This window comes from Populus alba, chromosome 2 (genome assembly GCF_005239225.2).
Source record: "Populus alba chromosome 2, ASM523922v2, whole genome shotgun sequence".
NCBI classification, from domain to species: domain Eukaryota; kingdom Viridiplantae; phylum Streptophyta; class Magnoliopsida; order Malpighiales; family Salicaceae; genus Populus; species Populus alba.
Genome location: NC_133285.1, coordinates 15,606,349 through 15,626,611, shown reverse-complemented (window position 1 = coordinate 15,626,611; position 20,263 = coordinate 15,606,349). Strand labels below are relative to the sequence as shown.

Genomic DNA, 20,263 nt, shown 5'->3' with positions numbered 1-20,263 from the left:
TTTCACTCTCACCTAAATTAAATGGTATTTGTTTTCACTTTATAATATTTTGTAACGTTTATTAATTTTTTTTCAAATTGTTTTTTGTATAAAAAAAATATTAAATTATTTTTTTATGTGTTGTAATGGTTTGATATGTTTATATAAAAAATATTTGTGGGATTTTTTTTTATGATTTTAAGAACTTTTTAAGATTGGAATAAAAAGAAAAGGAAAATCGGCTGTATGATAATCGTATAAAACAAAATGGCAATCATGTAACAACAGTTTTTTAAATCATCAACTGGAATTCAATAATAATTATATAAATAATTCAGTTTTTTATATGTCAATAAGGATGTAAAATGACAACCATGCCCTCGATATGGATCGATCGATCCTATATCCTAATTCCCTAATAATTTAGAGGGGGAGGACAGAGTGAATCAGAGTCGCAGATACAGTAAAATAAGAGAGAATGGAAAGGTATGAAGAGGAGGAGTATTTGGCATGCTGTGGAAGCACCCAATTCGCAAAAGAAATGGTGAAGGCTTCTCCTTTTGCTTCTGTCCATGAAGCCGTCTCTGCTGCCAGAGACATCTGGTTCAACAAGGTACCTCCCTACCTAACTCTCCTGTCCATCTAGCCTCGTTAGATTCTTCTTCTTCCTAGGTTTTTTTTTTTCAATTATCGAATCGAATCTAATTGAATTGGAGTATTTGGGGAAATCTAAGGAATTATTAATTTAATTAATTAATAGGTTGATGTGAATGGTTGGTTGGAAGCATTCTCTGCTCATCCTCAGATTGGTCATTCCCCTTCTCCCGATCACATTGCTGCTGCTGCTCAGTTGAGTGTTTTTTCTTTCTCCTTAATTTAATTAACTAATATTGATATTCTACTGATTACAGATTCCTATCAAACAAATTCAAAACTAAGATTTTGATAATTGGTGTTTCCCTCCCTGTAGGTGGAGTAAGGGAGAGCAATCTACTGCTTTAGCTACTGCTACCACTTCCACCTTACAGGTACCACATGCTGCTTTCTCTTCTCTTCTCTTCTTTCTTCTGCTACAACTTACTACTCTCGTGCTAATTATCATTAACGTGCGCGCTCGTGTGTGTTTGTGTGTGTTGCAGGAACTATCTGACTGGAATGCTCGATATAGACACAAGTTTGGATTTATTTTTCTTATTTGTGCATCTGGACGCTCTACTGCTGAAATACTTGCTGACTTGAAGGTACCTTTATATATATATATATATATATATGTCAAGTTTTTCAAGTTTAGTTATGTTAGTGGTGAGTTATTCAAAAAACCCACCTCTCCGTAGATTGTTTTTAAGACAAGGTTTGCTCGCAACTAACCCAAACATAAAATACATGACTTGTTTATGGGGGCATTGTTGGAGCTGGTGTTTTTCTATTTACTCCATACTGATCTCATAAAACTACTACACGAGCTGTGCTCTTCTGCTACCATGCCATACAACTTCTCTCCTGCTGCATATGCATAATTTGTTCCTTACACTTTCACATTTGATCTCTCTTGGCCCTTTATTTAGCCCCTTTTCTGACTTCTTGCACTTTAACATTTGAGATTCAGATTCCAATACGTGTGATTCTTATTTTGCTCTATACAGAAACGATATCCAAACAGGCCCATAGTTGAGTTTGAGATCGCAGCCCAGGAACAGATGAAAGTTACAGAACTACGTCTTGCAAAGCTCTTTTCAAGTAAAATAAAATCTACTTCAAAAGGCAATGAACATGCCACAGTTTCTGTAAAGAAAGCAGAAGGTGGTTGTATTTTTGCTATCTTTATTGTTGGTTTTATTTATTTGGAGCCTTCTTTTTTTCTTTCCTGGAAACACCATGGGTTCCTGAACTTCTTTACTGCTTGCATCCCAATACTTGCCTTCTCACCCTTTTCATGTAATACCCTTCTTAACTGTCTCTGCATGTGCAGTTCTAATTTTCCTGTGAATCCCTTCTCTACAGTCCCAATATGTTATCCCCAATTTTAATATTCTCCCATCACCTGAGTTATCTATTATACTTTGGTTACATGTTTATTTTATTTCTACCTCTCCATGCAATTAAATAAAGATTTTAGGTCTTTGAACAATAAATGGAACAATAAAATTTTTAGGTCTTTGTCGATGTAGACAAGTCCCTGAGACAACTATCCCAAGTTTTGAAGTGTTTTTGTATTAGGTTTAAAATGTTTGTAATAATACATGACCTTTCTTAGAAACAGGTTTTGGAAACGAAAAAAAAAGTCTTGTAATTTCTGGCTTTTGATTGCAATCTAGTCCTGAGTCCCTCCTTGGAACATGTTGCGTGTCCATCTATTATGTGTTTATGACTCTTTGAATTACTGATTATTTTCTTGTGAACTCTAGAAGATCGTGTGAGTATCATTAGCGGGCATTTAACCACAACTAGTGAGTCTTCATCTGGAAAGGCATCTCAAATTTCAACTCGCACTCGTCCACCAATTACAACCCATGTCTTGGATGTTTCTCGAGGCTCTCCAGCTGCAGGTGTTGAGGTATGCCTAGAAATATGGAAGGGAACTCAACCTCGTCCGTTGTTTGGTGAGCCAGATGTAGGTGGTTGGGTATTTCAAGGGTCTTCAACCACAGATGCTGATGGGCGAAGTGGTCAACTGATGAACATTGTTGATGTTGTGAACCCAGGAATATACAGAATAAGTTTTAACACAGGTAAATATTGCCCTTCTGGGTTCTTTCCCTGTGTTTCTATTGTGTTTGAAATCAAAGAGTCGCAGAACCGAGAACATTTTCATGTTCCCCTTCTATTTTCCCCCTTTTCATTTACTACTTACCGAGGTAGCTAGAGCTTTGTGGTAGGATAGTTAATGTGTGCAATTTGTCTATGATGCAAGGTGAATTCTCCACAAACTCTTTGTTCCAATGCAACATAAATTCTATAGTGTCAATGTTTGGTAATAATCCGTGACTGTCATTTGTGGAGTTCAGTTATGCATCAATATTTTCTTGTTTATATGCTGAGGGCGTAGCATTATCCATTCCCTAATGCTTCTCCACCCCGGCAATTCTCAGATCAGTTGTTATGGTGGCTATAATAATTGGCCATAGTAATTTCTGGAGTTGATGATGCCTCGATCTATTTTCTTTTTAAAATGCTGAGGGCATCAAATTATCCGTTTCCTAATACTTCTCCAGTTATACTCGAAGCATTTGTACAGTGCTTGGGATGCTCAAATTTGAAGCCTTTGATCAATTAAGTCAAAAGTTATTTGATTGTTGTAAAAACTCTGCGGATTGAGTCTTTAGGTGATTTCCAAATGGCCAAGCGTCTGTTGTCTTGCTATGTCTAGTTCCCAGGTTCACTTTTTCAAGCTTTTAGTGTGGAGAAATGGTGCTTAAATGCTAATGGTATTAAAATTAGTAAATAATAATTAATGGGTATTGTTGGTAACGAGCTTTGAACCTGATCAACTTGGGATCTGTCATGAGCTCTAATTAAAAATAAATAAATAAAAGCTGAGAGTTGAATAAATTAACCTGGCAAGGTTGATCTATATTGACTTTTTTTACTACTTTATATAGGGTTAACTAGATGGAATGGTTGCGTGCTTATGAAATAAATATGTTTGATGGTGTTATAATTATGAATTAATGCTAGATAAGTATTAAAAACTTAAGATAATGAAGCTAATATTTCATGACGGAAAAAAAATTGTGTTGATAATAAAAAATTTAGAAACTGAATAGAATGATTTATATTAATCAACAATGTTTTGTGAGAAAAGATATAGTACTTTCCTCTTATGATTTAGTTTTTTTGTTAATAATAAAAAAAAATTACAAAGTTAAACTCTTTACTAGCTAAATATTAAAAAAAACATCGACAGATAATTTTGAAAAAAAAAAAAAAATCATGAGGGGAAATACTATAAAAATTCACAGTGTTTTGTGAGGAAAGTTATAATATTTTTCTCAGTAAAATTGATAAAGATAATTTTAAAAAAAGTTATAATAAAAACAAAAAATCATTTTGGGAAACACTGAAGTAATTCATAGTGTTTTGTGAGGAAAGCTATAATGCTTTCCTTACATTATTTAACTTTATTGTAATTGTAATTGTAATTATAATTCTCAATCAACTCAATATTAAAAAAATAAAATTAATAAAGATAATTTTAGAAGAAATCATAATAATAAAAAAAAAAAACATGTGGGGAAACATGCAACAACTCGTGTGTTTTAAAGAAAAAAAAATTACAAAGTTAAATTCTCAACCAGCTTAATATTAAAAAAATAAAATCGACAAAGATAATTTTTAAAAAAATCATAACAAATATAATAATAAAAAAAAAAAACCATGTTGGAAACATTGTAGCAATCCACTATGTTTTGCGAGGAAAGCTATAGTGCTTCCCTACATGATTTAGCCTTACTTGTAATTTATAATTCTCAACTAGCTCAATATTAAAAAAAAAATCAAGATAATTTTAAAAAAATCATAAGAAAAAAAAAACCATATGGGAAAGATACTGTAGCAATACACAGTGTTTTTTCCACATGATTGAGTTTTATTGTAATTGCAATTCTCAACTAATTTAATATTAAAAAAATAAAATCAATATCGACAATTTAAAAAAAAAATCATAACGAAAAAAAAAAAAAAAAAAAAACCATGTGGGGAAACCTGTAGCAATCTACAACGTTTTAAAGAAAAATAAATTACAAAGCTAAATTCTAACCAGCTCAATATTAAAAAAAAAAATTGACAGATAATTTTGGAAAAAAATCAAAACAAAAAGAAAACACAAAAGAAGAAAAAAAAAAAACCATGTGGAAAAACATTGTAATCATCCACAGTGTTTTGTGGGGAAAACTATAGTGTTTTCTCCACATGATGTAGCATTACTTGTATTACTCATAATTGTATTCTCAGTCAGCTCACTATTAAAAAAAAAATTGATAAAGACAATTTAAGAAAAAACATTAAAAAAATGAGGAAAAAAAAATGTAAGGAAAACACTATAGCAATCCACAATAATTTTTAAGGAAAGCTACAATGCTTTTTCCCTACATATTATAATTGTAATTCTCAATCAGCTCAACATTAAAAAATAAAATCGACAAAGATAATTTTGAAAAAAAAAAAAAAAACCATGTGAAAAAACACTGTAGCAATCCACAATACTTTAAAGAAAAAAATTAGAAAACTAAATTCACAACTAGCTCATATTAAAAAAATAAAATCGACAAATACAATTTAAAAAAAACAATAAAAAAAACTATATGGGGAAAACACTGTAGTAATCCATGGTGTTTTATGAGAAAAGCTACAATTATAATTCTTAACCAGTTCAATATTAAAAAAATAAAATCAACAAACAATTTAAAAAAAAAAATCATAACAAAAAAACCATGTAGAGAAACAATGTAGCAATTCACAATGATTCAAAGAAAAAAAATTACAAATCTAAATTCTTAACCAGCTCAATATTAAAAAAAAAAAAATCGACAAAGATAATTTAGGGAAAAAAAAATCCATAATAACATGTGAGGAAAGCTACAAAATACATAATTTTGAAAACAATTATAAAAACACAAAAATAAAATATATGGAAAAACACAATAGCAATCCATAATATTTTAAAGAAAAAAATTAGGAAGCTAAATTCTCAACCTCAATATTAAAAAAAATAAATCGACAAATACAATTTAAAAAAAAAAAAAACATGTGCGAAAACACTACAGCAATCTACAATGTTTTGTGAGAAAAGCTATAGTTATAATTCTCAATCAGCTCAATATTAAAAAAATAAAATTGACAAACAATTTTGAAAAAAAATTATAACAAAAAAAAACTATGTGGAGAAATACTGTAGCAATTCACAGTGTTTCAAAGAAAAAAATTATAAGGCTAAATTCTTAACCAACTCAATATTAAAATAAAATAAAATAAAATAGGAAAGCACTATAACAATCCACAGTAGCATGTAAGGAAAGCTACGATGCTTTCACCAAATATTTTAGCTATATTGAAATTATAATAATTGTTACCATCTTTGTACTAGAACAAATTGTTTGATGAGGTATCTCTATCAAGTTAAATTTGTTTAATTTATTCCTAGGTTTAATTAGGTGGAAAATAAGAAAACTAAAATGTAATAGAAAAATTACTTTGACAAAAAAATAATTAAAAGAGTTTGTTGAAATAAATATAATTCATTTAAAACAAAAAAAAAAGAGACAATTATACAATGTGAATGTTGGAAAACAAACATATAATTGAACAAAATATAATAATAAAAATCATAGCATTCATTTTCCTAGAACGAAAACTAAATCAGTAACAAACACAAGACCTTTGCATAACTTATTTTCGAGTCCTTTACCCCTAATTTTTCAAAAATTTCTTTAAAGTCCTAAAAATCTCATGAAGATTCATAAATTTTTTTTTACAAAAAAAAAAAAAAAAAACTTGGCTATTTCATGATTTCTTTTTAGATTCTTTGTTTTTACATTTTTATTTTGTCTTGGACAAACCGTGAATGAGTAAAAAACAACAGATAAATAAAACAAGAAAAAAAATGTTATTTATTTATTCTAGATCTATAGAGTAGGTTGGTGATCATATATATATATATATATATATATATATATATATATATATATATATATATATATATATATATATATATATATATATATATATATAACATGCAATTTCTAATTGATGAAGGTGGGAAAAAACTTCACATATAAATTAGATTTTTCATTGTCTGCAAAACTAGGTCAGAAAGAATGAGCTAGGTTTCATTTTGGACCTTTGTGTGGGCTTGAATATTCCTTGAAAAAATAATTTTATTCCATGAATACTTAAATTAGTAATTGTATGTAGGAGATAGTGTATGGAAAAAAGAAAGAGAGTGTAATGTTAGAGAAAATTGAGTGAGTTTTGTATCTTGAGAAGTTTGTGTTGTTTATGTATTTATAGATTTTGATCACGTTAACTCACATTAAATGTGAAAAGTAGTGTTGTGTTGCAATTAAAAAATGAAAATATTAATAATGATTATAATATTTGATTTTGTTATTGTTGAAGGGTTAGTGAATATTAGTGACACATCAACGCTATAAATAATCATTGGTTGAGAAATAAGACATTTTATTTTCATACAACATGGAGTATGTTTGCACTGGATCATTGACTAGAATTGTGGTGTCCACCTTTCATACAAAAATATTCTTGTTAATAGTTTGTCAATAAAACATATAAAATTTTGTATACGCGACACCACATCTAATTTCTCGGAACTAAAAAACATATTCAGTATTTATGTATTTAACAATTTGTCAAAAAGGTTCAAGAAGAAGATAAAAAACCTAGTAGAGTCATGTTGGGAAACCAAAAATAACGTGGCAGTGATGATCATGCCATGCATATTGCCTGCAAAAATCCCAATCCCATATGTTAGCATTTACATTTGACTAGCATTGCTAGCCAAATACTAACTACTAAACATGTTACCAATGCATTGTTGTAGGCTAAATAGTTTTTTTTTTTAAAATATAAAAAAAAAGTGATAGGTAAAAAAAATTTGAAGTCCCAAGTCATTGGTAAAAATAGAAATTTAAATAATATGAAAAAAAAACTAACAAAAAAAAAACAATAAAAAAATCACACCTAAACTTATTCAAATTATCAAACAATCCAATCTAATTAAAGAACAAAAAAGAGAGAGAGCCAAATTTGTTTTTTTAAAAAAGAAAACATCAACTTAAAAAAAGAAAAAAAAACAAACTGGGGGACTCAAACCTGGAGGAATTTCTTAAACCTAGTTTAATCTGAAAAAAAAAGCCAAATCATGAACTTGAGTTCAGGAAAACTTAAATGTCATTCAATTTAATTTTGAAAGGATAAAATCGTTAAAAAAAACTATTAATAAAATAACTTGCAAAAGAAAAGGAAAAAAAAAAGAGTGGCTAAAATATGATAGGTAAAAACCCAATAATAATGAAATCTAAAAAAAAAATTGTCCCTAAAAAAACTTGCAATTAAAAGAATTAAAACCAAACTTAAAAGATTAAAAAAATTATAAAGTATGGAATTGAAAATCATTTGTAATATGATATATTATTTATTGATTAAAAATTGATAGGGGATGAAATAGAAAAAAAAAATATTATTGGAGGCTAACCCAATATAATCAAACAAAAAAATAAGAAAAAAAATTATAAAAAGAGAATTAAACTGAAAAAAAAATTAAAAAAAAAAGAGGATAAAAAATAAAAAAAATATAAATTTTTTTTTTAAAAAAAAAACAGGGCAAACGACAAACCTATTTATCCTGCTCTAATCTCTAAAATTGCATCATGTTAAATTTTTTTACCCAGATTCAATTAAGAAATATAATTTTGAACTAATTTAATTTTAAAATATAAGATTGGTACAAAAATAATAATAAAAAAACTGTACAAGTAACAAAAAAAAATGCAGATAAAATTTGATAAAAAAAACCCAAGAATGATACAATTTAATGAAAAAAATAAATATCAATTAAAATAACAATGATCAAATTTTAAAGATTAAAAAAATATTCAAGGTGTGAAATTAAAAACATTTGTAAAAACCAAGTAAATTCAGACAAACATCTTAAACATGGTCAAATCTTATAAAGCTCGCAATTTATAAAATTCTGAATCTAGATTCTATTAAGAAGTTTATTATAAAACAATTTAAAAAATATAATTTTTAAAAACTTATAAAAATAATAAAAAAAACAAAAAAATCTCAAGTGAACTCATCAGCCAACCCGAAACAACAAATCAAACATCTAACCTGGACACGAAATTGAGATTACACTAAGTGAAGCATTAACGTTATGCGTCTCCTTCCCTAAGGTCGTCCTGTCTGATGGCAGAGAGGAGGAGAAGGAGGCGGAATAATTGGGAGCTGGGCTTGGCTTCATATGATTGATGTTATTAATGCTGGTAGCGAGTATTGCATCGGGGGCATTCTTTGATTTAAAGGAAAAAGAAAAGCAAGAACTCCACTCTTGCATCTTAAAGATGAATGAGGAAGGAGAAGTGGAAAGGGAGACAGTGGAGGAGTGTCTGGATGACGTATCGATGCTCTTCCTTGCTGGGAGGATAACGGTGCGTAATCTGTTGGTGTTACTCCAAGGTTGCCAGTAGGACGACTTGGAGGACTGAGGAGAACATGCGGAGCGGTTGGATGGAGGTAGATGGTGGTCGGCTTTGATGATGATGATGAACATGTCAAGTAGCGATCAGAAGTCGACAGAGGGATTGCTGGATTCAGGCGGCACGGTATAATTTGCAGAGCTAAGATTTCTGTTTCTCCTGGGAAGAGGAGTTGGTGCTGATACTGAGTACGGCAAAACATGAGATTATGTGTTGGTTAATTTGGTTTCAAGGGATATTCCAAATACTGGCGATTGCATCACCAATCTGAGGGACTCTTGCGACACAAACATTGCCGGAGCATGAGTTTGACAAAGCACCAGCCACCAGGCCGTCCATGTCAGTAGGAATTTCATGTTACAAAAAACGATCATCATTTCATGCACTAATTCCCTTTAACGCAGATAAAAAATTGCAATGCAACACTCCCTTCTCGAATGCAATTCTTGACCTTCACTAATGAAGTATCTGATTTCTATGAGAAGTGAACTGTATGTGTGGATGATGGTGTTGTAGAGGTTCCCGATTAAGCTCCCTGTTAGGCCTTTGATTTCCTAGAGAAAATATAACAGGGAAGCTAGGGCTGAAGACGTGTTGTGTAGGAGATAAACCATATGTTCAAGCTCTAGGTCTAGCCATGGATAGGGGAGTTTCTCTGATACCATTGATTCGGTATGACTGAACACCTTTTACCAGATCAGAGAGGAGGTAGATCAGTCTTGCGAGGCACAAATTAGCTTGAGAATGCCACTTTTAGTGTAACTAAATGAATTTATCATTGCATTGTCTATTCGTCAAAATGAACCTGAATTTGCTGTTTTAGCAAATCAAAGTTGTGACAAGATTTTTGCAAGAAAGTAAAATCAGAGAATTAGGTAGCCTATAAAAATCCTAAAATAACTGCACAGAACTCTGAGGTGATAAATTTTACAAGATTGCTAGTAACAATGGTCTCATTGAACTATTAGTCTTTGAAGATGATCCAAGAAGACCTCAAAGCTCACGTCATCGGTAAACAAGACATCTCCACCGGGAAGAGGAGAATCAGAGTTGTATGAAGCAGAAGGGTTCAATTTTGCCAGAAGAAAACGGGCCTGCATCGAATAACAATGTTAGCTGACACGCAGTATCAGATTAAACACATGTATTAAATAATGTGATTACAACAGGGCAGGTAACCATGCATCTAATACCAGGACATTCGACCAATCATCCAAGACATATGACACTTAAAGGAATAGTTTCAGTTTGGATGCATAGGCCCTCTAGCAAAGCATATGCAGCAAACCTGTCTTTATTCAGCTGAGGATAATAGGAAAAGGCAAAACCTCTGTTCAAAACAGTTCAGAGAACTGGCATTAAGCAGATGCATTTGCTTTGAAGGGTTAGTTGTCAGCTTCTACAAAGTGCTGCCTACATGCACAAGAAGCACATGGGTACTAAAAGCCCTAGAGCCTAGCCACAAGGTGCAAAACGCAAGCATATGCATGCACTTTCAATATGTAAAATGTGTAATAATACTATTTGTAAGCCAACGGAGGAAAGCTCTTCTAGAAAATGGGAGAAGAAGAAACAACAGTCATAACAATGACAATTTAATTAGCCTATTAGCTCAAATGGCCTCTCAAATGTTGTTGATAAAGGTTCTGCTCAAATTCTAAATAAAATTCTGTTTACTAACAGGCAAAAAGAATTATCAATAACATAAAACTATTAAATGATAAGAACATTGTTCAAACAATGAATCTACCACTATCCCCTTCTGAGAAGGATAGAAACATTATCCTTGTAAAGCATAAGACCGGGAAAACATCTCTCCCTTCAAATGTTTCTCCCTTTTCAGCTTGCTTCAGGAAACTGTTATGGACCGAACAAAAACAACTACATAAATGCAGTAGCCTTTATGAATAACAATAAAGAGACAGATGATAGTGATGATAGCATCTTGTTCACCTAGGCACACACTTTATCCCTTGTATAGGCTCTTGGAAAAGAGCCTTGTGTGCCTTGGAAGCTGGTGAAGTGCCTTGCTAACTTGAAAGTGTTCAGCCACAAAGCCTTCTGCCCAGTGCCTATGGTTCATGTTAACAACACTGGTACTACAACATGTAAATTGTGGTGCAAACTTAAACTTCCAGTCACAATCAACAAGTAGGAGTAAAAGTCAGAGGTCAATCTTTTGAGAAAGAGGAACAATGAATAAGAGCAAACCCAAGCTGCTTATCAAAAGAAAAAAAAAAAAAAAGAAGCAAACTCATGTTATACATAATTGAATGCTTATTTTCAGTTCAGAAGTTTCATAAATAAGAAAGCACCTGTGAACCATGCTGATCACAAATGACCAAGCGAGGAACTGGAAACCTTTCCTTGATTATTTCATCTGTGTCATCTCGAGGAGCTTGCAGCAGCTGGGCAAATGCCTGCAATGACAAAAATGATATCATAAAAAGAGGAAGCAGGGCAATAAAAGAGAGATGATGGAAGCAGCATCACCACTGCCACTAGGTTCCAGAACCACATGCCTCTTTCACCGTAAACCAAAATGCAACCACTGACCGGAAAAAAAAAAAAAAACATCTGAAGATATTTTATGGGAGTATATATTGTGAGATAATCTGTGGGTAATATCTGATGCCACCTACTTTATGGCCTGTGGGAAATCAAGTCGATTGTGTTGGATTGTATATTAACATGATTTGTCATCAAGAACAGTTTTTATAACTTAATGGTGAGTCTCTGAACCTCTAACATAGAGCTAAGACTGAAAAACTAAGCTCAGAACACAATGTGATGAGATAGAACTGCAATAAATAAGAAAAAAAGAGAACAAGAAACGGCTACTAAACATTTATGTCACTTTGTATACTTTGGGAGACCAAGCAAGTGTATACTATGTCACAATGAACTGGTCAAAATGGTGATCACCATGCTGATGTCATGGGAGTGAAGTTCATTTTCTAAAGTTAGCAACCATGTTAATTAGGTCAAGGATTTAGAATCTCTCACTATTAAGAATGTCCTTGATTATATGTCAGTTTCAGGAATGGAGGCGGCCTATAAATTAAAAGACATTTTTTTTTATATGGCTCATATCATGTCATCTTAACAGAACAGAGTACCTGATGTTCAGGTTGATTATGATATCCAGCTTTCCGCCATTGAGCAATTGTTGCCCCATGAAAAATGACAACAGTGAAATAAGAGTCTAGAAGCAGAATTCTATCAGCTGCAATGGCAGCAACATCAAGAAGTGCTGGTTCTGGTCCTGAATGAAATGAATAAGAAATCAATGAAGGCTGTATCATCACAAGTGAATTGGCAACATTTTCACGATTCAGTATAACTCTAAAGTATGCTGTCTCATCTGGGCTGTTGTTGAAGACCTGTAGAATAACATTAACTGGAGCATATAAGGATTTCAAAGGACCTAACTGATTAATTTTTGTTAAGAATAAGTGCTTAACAAATAAATCTTGAATTCATTATATTACCTGGACAAACTGAGAACGTCGTAAATGAAACATAAATTGAGGAAATATTGAAAGCCGTGAAGATAGGCTGAAAGAAGATGAACGACCCTTCTGATAGTCTCCAAATCGAGCACATAGATGTATCAAAGCTTTGTCTAGCCATCTTATGGGGTCAAACTCAGCCTTCTTGACAGGTATCATCAAAGAATGCAATGGCAGAATGGTTAAAATGCCAAATACCTATTACTATTCTAATAAAGTAACACAAGCCTACTTAACAAAGCGACCGTTTTTCCAATTCTGTAATAACTTGGGCATATATCAGTATTTTCTAGACAACTGTTTCATCACCCCTCAAACTATGCTAGCAATAAAGCGAAAGCAAAACAATTTCATGGAAAAAGAGCCTCTGATTTTCAAAGTCTAAAGGTTCTTCCAAAACAGTGTCACTCCACAACAAAATGGGGCTGTGGGGAGAAAGCATTGACATATTTTGAATGATGTTAAAGATTTGAAGTCAATTTACCTCCTTACTTTATTTTATTTTTTTCTTTTTTTGAGGGGGGAGGGGTAGCTACAGCAACTTACAGTGTCAATCGTGGACCCACCCCTTTTATAATGTGGTCATAGTCCATATGAAGCACTTTTTCATGCAAACCCTTCATATTCATATTCAAATTATGAATTTTTGGATGTCTTTGCTATGCCAGCACTGAAATATACAATTGCTCAAAATTTAAAATTTGAACCTCAAGCATGACAATGTGTTTCTCTTGGTTATCCACTAGCTTAGAAAGGTTACAAGGTTTTTTATCTTGAAAATCAAAATATAAAAATGTTTCTAGGGACAGTCTTCCATAAAAATATTTTTCCTTTTGAATCTAATAAGTCAGGGAGTTCCTTAAAATTACTTCTTCAAGGGGGGGAAACCCCAAAAATCTGTTTGAAAATTCCCTAAAACTGAGAAGTGGCTTGTTCCTAGACAATCATTCTTATCTTCGCAAACCATCAATTAGAGGTACTTTCTAAAATAAAGAGGGGTTACTGGACTCAATTGATTACTCACTGTTTGTTTGTAAATGTGGTGGTGCGTGTATTTCAGCACATCAGAGAGCTTCTCAGAATAAATCTCATTGATAACCCTCACTATTCCAAATCCAAGAATTTACAAAAGCCATCGAAGATTTGATGGTTACCTCATTTTCCATTTTGAAAGACACTAAGCGTGCCATAGCTACAGCAGCTGCTTCTTGGTCGAATCCAGCAATCAAGTCCTAAAGCATATTAAAATAGATTTGAGAATTACAAATAAAAGTTCACTAGCACCCAAAAGAAGAAAAAGAAGGAAGAAAAATTGATCCATACCCTGCATCAGATGAAAGAATGATCCGACCACCATTTTCTATTTTATTAATTTATGGAGAGTGCAAACAGTAAACCAAATATTGAATACGATTCCAAGCACCAACAGATAGATCTGTGTGCGTGTCTGGTCAATATGCATATTACCTGACCAAACTTTTAGTAACTAAATTAATATGTGCAAAGTCTATCTATCCTCCTATTATGCCTTTTCACACACAATATTGACAAGCATCATTGCAAAGCCCAAGTTGTTCTGGAAGATCACAGGATATATTTTTAATAAACTATAAAATTAGGACAAAAGGTTGAGAAGCTTGACAGTATTTTATTCTGCAAGACATACTGCCTGTCAACACCCTGATCTCCTATGCAGCCATGATATCACCTTTCATCACTACATCAAGTCTAGGTGGAACTTTGTTGCTTGTATATAAAATGAGAGCATCACTGGAATTCACTAAACTTGTATGAGAAATTTCAAGCTCCTGATAACAAATATGAAAAAAAAAAATAGCTACAATATTCAAAGACAGATTAGAAAAACCCATGCCCCCATCTCAGATTAATGCGGTTTTTTTTCCTGCAACAGAGGAATGGGTATGGCATAGTGAGAGTAGCTTAGTAGGTCATATTTTCATTAGGGCAACTTTTTTTTCTGCTATTCATGTATTTGATATATGACTACTCATCATGCAAGGAACAAGACAGGTGTGGCATAGTAAATAAGTTCGTTACATGATGTCTTCACTTCTATTTTTCTCCCAAATATATCTCAGTTCTATTGGAACAGCAGGAAATGAGAAAACAATACAAATGAGAAGTAGAAGATCTAAAACACTTTTTGGACTCAGATTTTTCATAAATACAATTGATATTCTCTTAATAAAGCAACATGAACATAAATGAAAAATATTAAAAAGTTTGTAATAATGTGTAGGGTAATGATATTATGAGGGTGTTTGGGGTGTGATAGAGATTGTTTTTCAAAGTATTTTTCATAAATACAATTGGTCTTAATAAAGCAACATAAAATAAATGAAAAATATTAAAAAGTTCGTAAGGATATTAAGAGGATGTTTGGGAGTGTAGTAGAAGTTACTTTTCAAAGTGTTTTTCGCTTGGAATGCATTAAAATAATATTTTCATTTTTTAAAATTTATTTTTAACATCAGCACATCAAAATAATCCAAAAACACTAAAAATATTAATTTGAAGCAAAAAAAAAATTCAAATTTTGATGAAAAACAGGTTCAACCCCAATGCCAAACACCCTCTAAGTATATGATGCTTCTTAGATCGGTGACTAAAACTCCTAGCTACGTAGACTTTCTAGTCATACACCTATAAATATATTTAGTTACTTTTTTATTTCATAAATGAGTCCTGATTAATAATGAGATCCTGTTTTATTAGATTGATGAACATCCATGTTTGTTTAAGCTCTAATAGGATTAGCCAATCCAAGAAAAACAAATGGAACAATAATGCATATCACATACAAGAGCACAGCAGAGCTTGCCTGAGCACTTCCAGGTCCAGCAACCCATCTTCTTGAGAGGGTTGTTACACGAAGCCTCATTTGACCACCACTATGCTGATAGCTGTAGCAAATTATTATTAATAAGTCAGAGACCCATCCATCTTTTCCAAGAAAAAAATAACAGGTAACTAACCACTCAAAAAAGCATAAGCTTGGCATACTAAGTCAGAAATTGGAAGTAGAATTGATAGCTTGAGGGTTGTTGAACAGTAGTATCTGTGCTGTCCTTCTTTGCAATTTCAAATATCAGACATAAAGTTGTAGCTTTGTCCAGGCCACACATCTTCCATGCACTTGTAGTTCCCTGGCCTACAACTGTGTCAGAGCACAGAGGACCTTTCTGCACAAAGTCATGGACAAGTAAACTTACATTGAAGAAAAAGAAAACCACTAAAAAATCCATTGGATCAAACCTTTTCAAGCGATGCACAAGGACCAATAATGCCTTGAACTCTGATATCCTTCGAGCAGTTTACCTCAAATATACCACTGTATTGCATGTGTGAAAAAATAATTTCTTAGTATAGTTCTAGTCCAGTTAATAAAAAATATACAATTATAACACATATAACGAAACAAATAAGGCAACTTTTGAACAAATCACATGAGGTTCAAGGCATCCATGAACTAAAGAAATACAACATGTTATATGAGGAAGTACAAAATTGCATTGGAGAAACAACAATGGTATCAGCTGCTGTATTTGATAAAGCAATATAATAAAGTGTAAACCACCAAGCACAAGCAATAAAAAATTGTTCCATAATACAGGTCTATCTAAGCTACAAACTAAGAAAAACAAATTCAAAACCATCAAGTGACACCAATGCCGTAAGAACTATAACAAAATTCAAACCAAGTGAGACCAATATCAACACTTGTTTCACAGTACACATCTATGTTTTTTATGGAGAGCAATGCTACAAAATAGTAAATATCTATTGCTTCGTACTGTTAGAAAAATTATATATCCCCTGATGAATTTAAGAAACCCCTAATTGATTTTGAGGTCCATCTTCATTTTTGCTTCCAGATCTACATCCTATGTCCAAAAACAAACCCAAGGAAAAGCAAAATTAAAAAAAAAAAAAACAAATATATATATAGAAGAATTGTACATCTTTGAATGTGATTTACTTGAGTTTTTGCAGTTTATTAATGTCCATACTATTGCTACCACTACAAATTACTTTGCTACAGTATGTTATATTCACAGCTACCTCGGTTTATCATTTATAAATAGATTGATGGCAATACTCACAATGAATAGATTGATAACTTCTTTTCAGTAAAGCAGAAAGTTTGGCAAGTGACAGGACCATTGCAGGGTATAAAAAAACTCAAAAGGATAATGGGAAACTTCATAGACCAACATAAAAGGAGATTGAATAAATCTTACTTTGATGATAGTCCAAGATCATAATCACCCAACTGGAGAACGCGTCTCAGAGAATCCTTAAAGACTACATGGCCAAAGCTTTCTGCAAGCACGACAAGCCCACCAGTTCTTTCAATTGCAACTTTAAGTTCAGCAACCCCCACCTAGGAACAGTCAAGCAAAAGAAGCACCTCTTGATTTTCAACCCATATTAAGCATTCAAGAATAAGGTTGTTTGAAACCAATTCTCTATTGTAAATGAATTCAATTATAGTGTTCAAATTGACCTTAATTGATAAATAAGTTGAATTCACGTGCGTGTAAGAGATAGAATTCAATTCATTTTGTTTTCCATATTACCTTCATCACCTTCATCTTGTTTCTTCAAATGTCTTTAAAAAAACAAGATGGGTATTTTGGGAAAGCTATTTTTAATATTAAAATTCTTCTTATTGGAAATGTAATTAAGAGGGGTTGACTTTTGATTTACTTTGTACCATTTTTAGAGATAGAATTTCAATTGAAATTCAATTCTTGACACTCAAAATGATTTCAAACATGAGATTTCATTAAAACCTCTAAATTGAATTAAATTCAAAGAGTTTCAAACATGCTGAAAGTAACTATAACAGCAGTTTATGATGAATACATATTTAAAAATAGGAAAGCAGCGTATTAAATGTAGGTAGGGACTGACAAAATACTTAACATCTTATTGACTTCTGTGTCCCAGATGTAAAGAACAAAAATCATTAGAGACCCAAAGAGAGAGACATAAAGAAAGCTAATCATTACCAAGCTATCCAGAAAAGTCAGAACAAAAAAGATGGATAGCAAAAGGCTCAGTAAATAGATGTCCAACGAAAAAGCAGTCAAGCATGGAGCAATTGTAGTATTCAAGAATTATATATGTATTTGACACAAAAAAGAGCATAGCCCCATTAATGAAATTAATTTTTTTTGACATGCGATAGAGCTCTGCAGCATCTCCAATCACAAAATATTTCTAAAACTACAAAACCCAAGTTTCAGTAAACAGGCAAATTAGAAGTTTGACCTTTACTATGGGAGTGCCCTTTGTCAAGATATTTGCAAAAGGAATTTAAAAGAGAGAGAGAGAGAGAGAAGATATAAATATAGCATCAGACGGAATGTAAAATTTCATTAAATTTCCCCTTTTATTCCATCAATACACATATAGATACCGGGTACTCAAAGTTAAACACGCACTACATGCTGGTCAGTATGTGCTTGCTGTAAGAGTTGGATATTACCTGGTCGAGGGCACAAGCAAACAGATTGAGCACATGACCTTGATGTACAAGCTGCTTAGCAAGTCTCTCGTAGAACTTGACAGCTTTATGATAATGAGTAGCAGAGTCCTTATCGATGTCCTTGTGAGAACGAATTGATTCGGAGAGATTCTTTGACACAATCTAGAAGAAACACGGGAAAAAAAATTCCAGTAAAAAAAACATAAAAATAAAAAGAAGTGGAGGATACTGTATAAGAAAAGTCATTACATGAGTATACACATAAAAGTGACAAGAGATGATGTAGAAACAATACAGTGCAAATGGGAAAACTGACTATGAGTAAACATGGAAGCGGTCAGCATCTTGATGATTGATTATGCTGTAAGAGTTAGAACTTAGAAACACGAGTTTAGATGCAGCTAAGTCATGTAGGATTCATGTAAGCAAGCAGAGTCCAGTTTAGAATTAGAACCAACAAGCATAGTGAGTTAAATAATACTTAAAATAAACAGCAAATCAAAGAAAATGAAGTCCTTACAGAACCAAGTCCTTCAGTGGATGGGCCACCAATGAAAGCCATAATTCTAGCACCAGAACCAGGAACACAAGCTCCTAACAAACAAGCAGCCACACTGAGTGCAGTTCCGGTGCACCTGCTAGCCCGCTGATGGGGTGGGACCGGCCAAGGATCTTTCTGCAGCTCCTCCAGGACCTTTTTTTTTATTCATTTAGTAAATTTGGCTGATTAATTAAACAACTCGACGAAAAAAAGTTACATTTTACTTATCATAAAATGGAGTAAGAAGAAAAAGGGAAATGAGAAATTACAGAATTGAGTGTAAATTCGCATTGGGAGGCAGGCAAGAGGAAGCGGGAAATGCTATCGGAAGAGAGGCCATCCTTGGCGCCGGCAATGACACTAGTGGGGGGCTTGGGCTTCTTGAGAAAGAAGCCCATCTGCTTGAGAAGCTGGTCCTTGGAGACGTCCTTGGAGCCCTTGAAAACGTAGGTCTTAGAGGTTTCACCAAAGCCAAGCTCGTGAACGTTGACAAGAGTACCAAAGGTAATGAGGCCCACCAAGGAGTTATCAGGGAGGAGTTCGATGGCCTGGGACAGGGCAGACTTGAGGAAGGCCATCTCCTCCTCGATCATGCAAGTGTCCACCACGAACATGAATATCATCGGTGATGGAGAGGAGGATGAGATCATCTGAGGTTCCTCGTACTCGATGGTCGTATACTGAGAGAAAAGCTCGGCAGGGAGGTTGTCGTCAGAGATGGCGGTATAGTGAGGGGGAAACTGGTTCCGTTGAAAGCAGAAGGGGCAGATCCAAAGCTTGGCAGAGAAATCGACGGTGCAGAATGGATTGAGGACGGAGCGACAGTTTCGGCAACGTAGTGGAGAGTATGGGAGAACGGGCATGTTTGGGAAGGGCTTGATCGGAGTGTAAATGACGGACACAGGTACCACACAGTTGCTTGATTCTTGCTTGGTGCCCGGCAACACGTTCCAAGGCATTCTCACGCCGTCCTGAGCTTCCAGCTCCACAAATTCCCCCATCGCACAGTTAATTCCAAATCGATTCGGAAAATTCTACATATCAATACTCAGTCCTCGCCTACTTCCTCCTCCTTCCTCTCTTATTATTATTATTATTATTATTTCTTTCTTTTGCATCCATCACAAGTTCTCTTTTTCCTTGAAAACCAAATAATTTTTTTGTGTGTATAAGCTCATTTTCGTCACTGATGTTTTAACTTATTATCAATTTTGTCCTAGACAAATTAAATTTATTTATTTCCATCCCAAACTCGCATATTACAATGTTTATGATCCTTTTAGGTCAACACTAGATAGGATTGTGTTATATTGCGGGTTGGGCTAAATTTTTCTAACACAAAAAAAATATATTTAAGCTATGATAATCTAAGATAACTCAGATGAAATTAACTATAACGTGACTTTGGATACGAAACCAAAGAATCTATAAATAGAAAAGCAAAAAAAAACTATAAAATTTAAGATATAATAATCTAATATCAAATATAAAAAACAAAAAA

The 20,263-nt window shown here is 33.0% G+C and overlaps 2 protein-coding genes across 8 annotated transcripts; one reads left to right on the top strand and one right to left on the bottom strand.

Annotated features, from left to right (window-relative positions):
• The first annotated feature begins 399 nt into the window (after window positions 1-399).
• On the top strand, window positions 400-2,957 carry LOC118050017 (uric acid degradation bifunctional protein TTL). Of its 2 annotated transcripts, none has more exons than XM_035060218.2 (6): window positions 400-592; window positions 740-828; window positions 950-1,007; window positions 1,119-1,220; window positions 1,623-1,779; window positions 2,388-2,957. In XM_035060218.2, exons 1-6 carry the CDS (start codon window positions 458-460, stop codon window positions 2,840-2,842), a joined length of 996 nt encoding a protein of 331 aa, XP_034916109.1. In that variant the 5' UTR covers window positions 400-457; the 3' UTR covers window positions 2,843-2,957. The 2 variants fall into 2 exon arrangements, with proteins under 2 accessions (XP_034916109.1, XP_034916108.1); XM_035060217.2 differs by having other exon boundaries at window positions 401-592; window positions 2,385-2,957.
• Window positions 2,958-9,945: 6,988 nt separating this feature from the next.
• LOC118050011 (protein transport protein SEC23 C) lies at window positions 9,946-19,914 on the bottom strand. 6 transcript variants are annotated; one of them, XR_004687783.2, is made up of 14 exons: window positions 19,032-19,912; window positions 18,742-18,915; window positions 18,222-18,383; window positions 16,969-17,111; window positions 15,983-16,058; window positions 15,731-15,909; window positions 15,549-15,630; window positions 13,861-13,938; window positions 12,686-12,850; window positions 12,314-12,577; window positions 11,510-11,614; window positions 11,148-11,293; window positions 10,945-11,051; window positions 10,183-10,288 (listed from the first exon to the last, which is right to left on the bottom strand). XR_004687783.2 is itself a non-coding variant. In XM_035060210.2 (12 exons), exons 1-12 carry the CDS (start codon window positions 19,761-19,763, stop codon window positions 10,148-10,150), a joined length of 2,301 nt encoding a protein of 766 aa, XP_034916101.1. In that variant the 5' UTR covers window positions 19,764-19,911; the 3' UTR covers window positions 9,946-10,147. The 6 variants fall into 6 exon arrangements, 2 of the variants coding, with proteins under 2 accessions (XP_034916101.1, XP_034916102.1); XR_004687782.2 differs by having other exon boundaries at window positions 10,945-11,293; XR_004687784.2 differs by having other exon boundaries at window positions 10,945-11,287.
• Window positions 19,915-20,263: the final 349 nt, after the last annotated feature.

Bases quoted from the DNA above. Each gene is read 5' to 3' on its own strand.
- LOC118050017 (XM_035060217.2), top strand. From the start codon at position 458: ATGGAAAGGTATGAAGAGGAGGAGTATTTGGCATGCTGTGGAAGCACC. The intron at 829-949 runs GTTGAGTGTTTT...CCCTCCCTGTAG, and splicing joins CACATTGCTGCTGCTGCTCA to GTGGAGTAAGGGAGAGCAAT. The intron at 1,780-2,384 runs GTGGTTGTATTT...TGTGAACTCTAG, and splicing joins TTCTGTAAAGAAAGCAGAAG to AAGATCGTGTGAGTATCATT.
- LOC118050011 (XM_035060210.2), bottom strand. From the start codon at position 19,763: ATGGGGGAATTTGTGGAGCTGGAAGCTCAGGACGGCGTGAGAATGCCT. The intron at 18,916-19,031 runs GTAATTTCTCAT...ATAAAAAAAAAG, and splicing joins GCGAATTTACACTCAATTCT to GTCCTGGAGGAGCTGCAGAA. The intron at 10,289-11,509 runs GTGCTTTCTTAT...TATTCGATGCAG, and splicing joins GTGATCAGCATGGTTCACAG to GCCCGTTTTCTTCTGGCAAA.